Source organism: Mandrillus leucophaeus, unplaced genomic scaffold (genome assembly GCF_000951045.1).
Source record: "Mandrillus leucophaeus isolate KB7577 unplaced genomic scaffold, Mleu.le_1.0 Scaffold938, whole genome shotgun sequence".
Lineage (NCBI taxonomy): Eukaryota > Metazoa > Chordata > Mammalia > Primates > Cercopithecidae > Mandrillus > Mandrillus leucophaeus.
In genome coordinates, this window is record NW_012110230.1 from 1,071,615 (window position 1) to 1,081,046 (window position 9,432).

At 32.9% G+C, this 9,432-nt stretch overlaps 1 protein-coding gene across 1 annotated transcript in view; it reads left to right on the plus strand.

Moving 5' to 3' along the window:
- PTPRC (protein tyrosine phosphatase, receptor type, C) overlaps positions 1–9,432 on the plus strand; it is a 132,271-nt gene that overhangs the window by 69,810 nt on the left and 53,029 nt on the right. The window contains exons 9-12 of the mRNA XM_011970254.1: positions 1,660–1,893; positions 3,055–3,183; positions 4,623–4,760; positions 7,899–8,018. Of these exons, the coding sequence (XP_011825644.1) occupies positions 1,660–1,893; positions 3,055–3,183; positions 4,623–4,760; positions 7,899–8,018 (621 nt within the window). The remainder of the gene's footprint in view (positions 1–1,659; positions 1,894–3,054; positions 3,184–4,622; positions 4,761–7,898; positions 8,019–9,432) is intronic.

The following is a 9,432-nucleotide window of genomic DNA, read 5'->3' on the forward strand; positions in this document are numbered from 1 at the left end:
CAGTTTGTCTCTCTCTCTTTTTTTTTTTTCTCATTTCCTTCCTTGATTCTCAGTTGAAGCAAAGTGGTTCTTCATGGTCAGGGCTTATTCCTCCATTCAATTCTAAGTCTCACCACTGGAGTCACTGCCTTCAGTAGCTTTCCGTACATTTAGTGCAAAGAGTGGCCTTCATATGTATGTTTAATTAATATTATCTTTTATAATCATGTAGTTACTCACCTCTCCTCCTCTCTTCTTGCATCATTGCCTCCTTATGTTCTTCACTTAAGTAATATGGAACCACTTGCAGTTTTCTTTCCTTCCTTCCTTCCTTCCTTCCTTCCTTCCTTCCTTCCTTCCTTCCTTTCTTCCTTCTTTTACTTTTCTTTTCTTTTTTTCTCACTCTGTTGCCCGGGCTGGAGTGCAGTGGTACAATCTCAGTTCACTGCAACCTCTGTCTCCCAGGTTCAAGTGATTCTCCTGCCTCAGCCTCCCAAGTAGCTGGGACTACAGGCACATGCCACCGAGCCCAGCTGATTTTTCTATTTTTAGTAGAGATGGGGTTTCACCATGTTGCCCACGCTGATCTTGAACTCCTGACCTCAGGTGATCAACCCGCCTCAGCCTTCCAAAGTGCTAGGATTACAGGCATGAGTCACCCACTTACAGTTTTCTAAACATATACTGTTCCTTCCTGCCTCTGTGGCCACTCCTGCTCTTCCTCTACAATTGGAATTCTGCTCCAACCTCATTCCCCAAACCCCATGTCTATTTTTCTATTTCCTGTCCATATTTTAAAACACAAACTAAGTCACTTTCTCTGAAAATCCTGTCCCATACCTTCCAAATGGAACAGATCTCTCTCTTTTTAGTGCCACATTATTTCTGGCATAATCTTATTTTAGAGGTTTGTATGTCTCCTGCAATTCATGCACGTGTCTGCCTCCACATTGGAGGATACATTTCTAAAAGCTGATTATATCTAACTTGCCTTTGAATTCCTAGTGTTGGTGACCATGTCTTATGCATGACAAAGGCTTAATAATTTTTGGTGAATAACAATGAATTAATAAATTTATATTTGTTATAAAGATATTTTTATCACTCAGCAGAAATTGTTGACACTAAAAAAAAAGGTGCTTTGGAGGTATATTATCAATCATAATTTTATCCAAGTTAAGGAATGAATGAGGGCTTCTGGTCTCTGAGTAATTAATGCTCCACATATATGAAGAGACAGATAGTTAATAACTACATTTTAGAAAACAAGAAAATTATAAAGCAAGAATAAATGTATCAGATGCATCATTTATTTGTGCATCAAGTCAACAAGTAACTAGTGAGTTCCCATTAATGATAAATATTATGCATATTCCTGGATTTACAGTGATAATAAAAATAGACCAGACTTTGCTTTCATGGAAATTCCAAGTCCAGCTAGGAAGACAGACACTCATCTGGTAATCATTCAAATATAAATTTACAAGCTGGGGTTGTTGATAGGGCAGTAAAGCACAGAGAATTACGAGAAAAATGATATAGAGGCATCTGATATGTTTCTTCCTTTTCATGTTTTTGGGGATATTTCGTTAGTTGATTTGATATTTTGGCATTTGCATGAATGTGGTTTTGTTTATTCTGGAAAAATAAGATAACACTCAATGTTCTATTTTCTTTTAGCTGAAAAATATGCAAACATCTCTGTGGATTACTTATATAACAACAAAACTAAATTATTTACAGCAAAGCTAAATGTTAATGAGAATGTGGAATGTACAAACAATAATCACACACACAATATTTGCACAAACAATGAGGTGCTTAATCTTCCAGAATGTAAAGAAATGAACGTTTTCGTATCTCATAATTCATGTACAGATCATCATAAAGAATTAAAATTAGATGTGCCACCAGGTAAATATCAATTTATTTCTTTTCATAAATTTATAAAATCAGTACACTTTCGCGTGTGGTGTTCTCCACTGGTCACAGGAACTGGTCTGGTGAGAGAACAGGACTGAGGAAAAGGAAGTCCCTTGGAAAAGAGTGGGTGAACTTTCTGCTTTCTTAACCAAGTAAAAATGATAGAGTCATACAAGTCTTCTGTTTATAATAATAAATTACCACTTCTACTTCTTTAACAGGGAGATGTTCATATATACTAAATATAATTTATCCTGCTAAGTGATTGTCTACAAGCTTTCTTTATTCTCTTCTACTTAACTGAAGTCATTAATTACATATGTACATATATTTATTCTGCTTTAAGTACACATTTATCTTAATTATATTAGGGAGAAACATAAAGGATTTGATGTGTACGGGAAGAACAAAATACATTCAAAAGAGGAAGGTTATGGTCATGTTAGGGAGATCAAGCTGGTTTTGTCAGCTAAGCTACTGCTGGGAAAGAGGAGGGGGTGACAGGCGTCGGGCAGACTCCAGGGAAGCATCTCTTAGCCAAAAGCATTCTGGAAAAGGGATTCCAAAGCTGTGTAATTTAAAAAAAAAAGTCATATCATTTAATAATTCGAGACTATTAATATATTTATTAACATTTAAATATGTTAAAATCCATTTAATTTATTCATTTTCCCAAAATATTACTGAGATAAATTACTAATTAAACGCAGAAGGTAACAATACTTAAAAATGCATTTCCCAAGAAGGAAACCCCCAATACTCTTTATAATAATCATTCAATTCAAAGTAAGTAACGAGTAAACAAAAATTGAAGATATAAACAAAAATACAAAACGGAATGAGTGTTTGTTTTAAAATGTGCAAAAGCTACAATTTTATCAATGTTTGCTTGCATTTCATTTTTTAACATAGTATAACTTATAAATGAAACACTACCAAAATATATGGTGCTAAAAATAATAAAGTAAATAATTTAAAAAACACCAAATCCCTAGAGTTATTAGACTTTTCCCATAGCAATCTCAATACTTACCAAATTCTATGTTATTAGCATAATTTCAGTGGCTTTAACTGAGAAGTTAGGAATTAGTGAGGGCTTGGGGCACACATTATGAAATACTAATCAAATTTATTTCTGTATCTTCTTGACAGAGGTTGAAAAGTTTCGGTTAGATGATTGTACACCCATTGTAGAAGCAAATACCACTATTTGTTTAAAATGGAAAATTACTGAAACCTTTGCTTGTGATAAAAGTAAAATTGCCTACAGATTTCAATGTGGTAAGAATATAACATTGACCAGAGATTTTTTTTTTTTGTAGTATAATGTTGCTCTAGATATTATTTAATTTTACTCTCTGTCCTTTCTCTCTTCCTCTCTGCCTCTCTTTTCTCCCTCTGTTTGTCTTTTTTCTTTCTTGTCTTTTTCTTGGTCTCTGGTATATTTAGAGTCAAATAATTAAATTATTTATACCATTCAAACAAATTCACAAAATGAATATTTCTCATGAAAAATAAATATCTAAAAATTAAAAGTCAATTAATTTACAATAATTTTCTTGGCAATTATTATACACAGGCATTGTTGAAGAGATCATGAGATAAGGGTGTTATAAGAAAATAATAATGCACGAACTCTGTTATGAAGGAAAACAAATACAAGATTGTATGGTTCAAGAGTTTACTTTTTCCATTCTGCATCAACAAAATTGATACACAAGTTCAAGAACACTTAAATAACAGGAAAGCAGAAAAAGAAGAGCAAGTGCATCTAGGGATATGTTTGGGTTTGAATTGAGACAACTAATAATTGAGATAGTATTTTTAAAGTGTATTTGAATTTAATGCGATGAACTCTCCCACCCTTTGACATAAAGCCATCTGCCAGGCCATAGCTGGCATGACAGATAGATGTGCGCAGGTGTGCATATGCATGCACGTACATCCACAGATACACACATAGAGGATGGAGCATTGCACTGGGTGTAATCATTACATAATCATCATAGTATAGATTCATGGCCATGAGGCAAGCGGATGAGGAAAGGAACAGCAAACATAAGACAGACCAATGATAATAAAATGTTTTCTCTAGACAATGTGTTAGACAAAGACTAGCTGAGGTGCAATCTCAACTTTAAGTTATATTTGCTATATACAGATTGAGCATCCCTAATCTGAAAACCCAGAATCCAAAATGTTCTCAGAATCCAGTACTTTTTGAGTGCCAACATGATGTGGCTCAAACAAGTGAAAAATTTTACATGTGACCTAAAGTGACTGGTCATAGTCAAAATGCAGAAACACAACACAGAATTTAGTCAGCATCCCCAGAGAAAAATAAATGACCTCAAGCTATTCATATATGAGGTATATATGAAACATAAATGAATTTTGAATTTGAACTTGTGTCCTATCCCCAAGATATCTTATCATTTATATGCAAATATTCCAAAATCTGAAAAAAAAATAAATAAATAAATCCAAAACACTTCTGGTGCCAGGAATTTTGAATAAGGGAAACTCAGCCTGTATTTTCTTAAAAGTGGAATGTAGCAAAATTATTTTCAGGATCTTTTACTTTTATTATTTTGACAATCTCCATGGATGTTTCAATCTGATAAATATTAAATAGAGAATTATAAATGTGAAATTAGAAAATAAATGTGTGTGTGAAATATTGCATAGATATACTCATTTGAAATATTTCTTTATTTCAGGTAATGAAACATATAATAAGGAAGGCATTTATTTAAAAAACCTTGAACCTGAATATGAGTATAAGTGTGACTCAGAAATACTCTATAATGACCACAAGTATATTAACATAACCAAACTTATAAAAACAGATTTTGGGAGTGAGTATGTTACTTACATTTATATATAAAATTGCTTTCCTTTTCATGTTCTTATAATTCCTTGAGAATCATAGGAAATGAGTTGTCTTTTTACTGTTTTTGATACTTTTTAAGCATATGCTTTTTATTTCAACGAAGCTCAATTTATCTATTTTTACTTCTTTTGCTTATGCTTTTGGTGTCATATGTAAAAGTCCATTGCCAAGTCATGCAGATTTATCCATATGTTTTCTTCTAAAAATTTTATAGCATTAGCTCTTAAATTTAGCTCTGTTACCTACTTTGAGTTAATATTTGTATACGGTGTGAGGTAAGAGTCTAATTTCATTTTGTTGCTTATGGCCATCTAATTTTTTAGTGCCATTTGCTGAAAACACTATTTATTCTCCCATTGAATAGTCTTGCCATTCATATCAAAAATTAGTTGACCATAATGATGGGTTTATTTCTGAACTTTCAGATTTATTTCATAGATTTATATGTCATGCTTACACTGTCAATTACTGCTGCTTTGTAGTAAACTTTGAAATTGGAAACTGTAAGTTCCCCCAAATTGTTACTTTTTCTCAAGATTGTTTAGAATATCTAAGGGAACTTGGAATTCTGTATGAACTTTAGGATCAACTTTTCAATTTTTATGAAGAAGTCATCTGGGATTCTTTCAGGGGTTGCACTGAATCTGTAGATCAATTTGGGAAATATTGCCATCTTAACCATGTTAGTCTTCCAGTTCATGAACACAAGGTGTCTTCTTCTTTAATTTATTTTCAAAATGTTTTGTAGTTTTCAGTGCATTAGTCTTATAATTCTTTTGTTAAATTTATTTCTAGTTTAAGTTTATACCTGGTTATAATGCTGTTGTTTTCTTAATCACATTTTCAGATTTGTTACTAATGTACAAAAATACAATTGCTTTTTCTGTATTGATCTTGCAATCTGTCACATTACTGAACTTGTTTATTAACGATAATATTGAGAAATTTTTGACACAGCTTACTAATGTGATTCTAAGTTTTGTTTTGTTTTGTTTTGATTTGATTTTGAGACGGAGTCTCGCTCTGTCACCCTGACTGGAGTGCAGTGGGCGATCTCAGCTCACTGCAACCTTCGACTCCTGGGTTCAAGCAACTCTCTGCCTCGGCCTCCCAAGTAGCTGGGACTACAGGTGCCCGCCACCACACCCGGCTAATTTTCTGTACTTTTAGTAGAGACGAGGTTTCACCGTGTTAGCAAAGATGGTCTTGATCTCCTGACCTCGTGATCTGCCCACCTCGGCCTCCCAAAGTGCTGGAATTACAGGCATGAGCCACCATGCCTGGCCCGTGATTCTAAGTTTTATATAAAAAGGATAGTTGAAGGCTAAAGAGGCTGCCTAAATCCATGTCTCCTTATAATCCTCCAAAATAATATATAGCTACAAGAAGAGCAAATAAAACTATGTAAAAACTATATCCTCAGCATAACTAGAAAATTTTAATATATTTTTATAAGTACCACAATTATTACATTCTTTATGAATCAGTGAAACAAAATAGAAATCCCAGAAAACTATGTTTTATATTTGAAAAAAGCACAAAATGTTTTCAGTGGGAGAAAAATAGTCTTTTCAACTAATGATACTGGTATCTCTGTAGAAAGAAAATGAACATCAGCTCTCACCTCTCAACAAACATAAAAATTAATTCAAAATGAATTCCAGACCTAAATACTAAAGCTATAATTATAAAAATTCTAATCAAAAGACATAGGAGAAAATGTGTGCCTTCAGCAAAGATTTCTTAGGACACAAAAGCAAGAAACAAAAATTTTTTGATGAATTGGAGTTCATCAAAATTTAACATTCCTGATGTTTGGATGAAGCCATTAAGGAAATAAAAAAGTAATAAATCATTTGTAAAAATCAAAATTAAATTTTTCAACAACAGAAGTTTTTTCAGAACATATAGAGAGCTCTTTCAGCTGCAAAATAAGGAATAAAATAGCTCAATTGAAAATGGACAAACATTTTTAATATATACTTCACAAAAGAGGATATATAAGCGGTTAATAAACACATTAAATGATGCTCAACATCATTAGTTATCTGAGAAATGCAAATTAAAACAATACCGAGATGATAATACTATACATCCATTCAAATGACTAAACTTAAAAAGACAGACACTACTATTGGTTAGGATGTGCAGCCATGACCCAGGAATTTCACTACAGGTATTTACCAAAGAGGAAACATGACAAAGCAGATTCATTCATAGTAGCCAAAACCTGGAAACAGCCCAAATGTGTATTAACTGCTGAATCATAGGTAAAACATGGTATATCTTTACAATAACTACTGATAGATTTTTACAAGGTAACTATGACACATGCAACTAAATGGATGAATCTTCAGAACATTACATTGAGTGCAATATGTTAGGTGTGAAAAAGTACTTACTGTTTAATTTTATTTACATGCAATGGGTAAAAAGACAAATTTAATCTGTAGTAACAGAAATTTGATCAGACACTATGTGAGTCTGGTCAAAGGAATTGAGTTGACTGGGAAGTGTCACAGAAGGACATTTTGGGATCACAGAAATTTTCTTCATCCTGATTGTGGTGTTGGTTATGTGGATGTATACATTTGTTAAAACTCATTAAACTATACCTCAAATGGGTACATTTTAATGTCAATTTTACTTCATACACTTTATTTAGACATTTATCAGTTTTTCTCAGTTTCAAATGACTAGTTACTGAAAGCAATGACAAGTGCTACTCAATGATTGCTACATTTATTAGTGCTGTGAATGCTAGGTTTTCAGCACAGCAAAACCTACAAATCTCAGGATTTGTAGGTAGTATCTGGGTAATAATATATATGAATAATGTGTATGAAAGGAAGAGGGGGTTCTCAGATATCTTCAAGTCAGTGGAATGCTTAGGTTTCACAATGCCAATCTGGTGTGACATTTACTTTGTTGAAGGAATTTACTCTAAAACAAATTAAATAAGCCCAGATGCATTTCTTTAAATTTTATTTTTAATTCATCATTTGTCAAAACATGGTTATCAATAATGCATGCTTATAATATGAAGAATGCTTTATCCATGTCTTATTTTTCATATTACTTAACATTCTTATTCTTTTAACAGTTCCAGGACAGCCTCAGAATGTTGTTTGTAGACATGAAGATGCACATCAAGGAGTAATTACCTGGAATCCCCCTCAAAGATCATTTCATAATTTTACTCTCTGTTATGTAAACAAGACAGGTAATCTGTGTAGAATTTAATTTCATCAGAAAAGAGAAATCAAGAATTTGAAAGTACTAGAAATTTTGATCGAGCCAGTGAGCCACGAAGCTCTCTGCTTAGAGACTGGATAGTCATAGTATACACCCAGATCTTAAAACTGCTTCCACTCATTCAAAGCTTTCCAGTCTCAGAAATGACTAAAATCTAGAACATTCTAAATATTGGCTTGTCTTTCTTGATCTTAGTTTAAATCTTTGTGCTGCAAAGCCTAGAGACAGAAAATCTCTGGATGACAATACTCATTTAGGTCTTGCAAGTATTATGTAAGTGATTTTAACCACTTTGAACTCATCATTCAGACTTCTAAACAAACCAACAAACAAGTAAACCCCTTGTAAAACTTGTTTCAGCTAATAATACAGACAAAATGTTGGGTGAATAAAAATGAGCATGGGCCCATGTAACCACTGAGACCAGTTTGGTATAATCTTGGGAGCATAGTTCTAAGTTTAGAATTAGACTTCTGCAGAAGTAATATATTTAAAAAAAAAAAAAAAACAAGAAAGAAATGTGCTATGACTAGTTCACTCATGAAATGTTCAAATGATGTGCTATTTAAGAGAACAAATATCTTCTGGACAATTTAAAGGATCTAAAATGTTTGTAGAAAATAACATCAGTGGAGTATCTCAGAGCATCATCCTCAATGCCTGGGATAACCCTTTCTCTATTCTTTTATCCATAGGTTAAAATAGGAGTGAAGTGAACCTCTTACAGAATTCTGTCACTCTGTGCTGTGGGGAAGGAACCAGACATAAATTTCAAAACTTGAAAAGTGAAAGACTATTTTTCTTCATTATATTATTTTATATTTTAATGGCCTTTTTTTTTTGCTAGTGTCTTTAGGTCTTAATAATCAGACTACTAAAGCAAAGTTAGATATGCATGTAGTTTTCAAATTAACATTCAAAGGCCAAGGGAAAGAAATATATATAATATATTTGAGGTTATGGTAAATTTAAAAGTTAAGTCTACGGGGAAGAAAAAATGGAAATTCCAGGAAGATAAAACAACAGAGGTACTGTCTGCCTCATTGGACACCTCTTTTACAAACACTTTGTGTAGCTTCTATGAGAACACATTGTTCGTTTTTTTTTTTCTCTTCTCTGAATCTTCTATTCACTCTCCCTTGCTGCATTCTTCAATGTCTACACTCTCTCTGCTAGAGAGTATTGTCGATGTCAGAGTATATGGTAGACATTTTATGCGTCTATGGCTCTTTAAATTTTACACAGTTTTTTTTAAAAACTGTATTTCCACTGTATTTGCATAATTATGGTAAAAAGGATGTAATGAGTTAGTAGCAGTCTATGAATTTTGCTTTGTTTGCTGGCAACTAGCATGGGTCCTTCTTATTGGGCAACTAAATAGT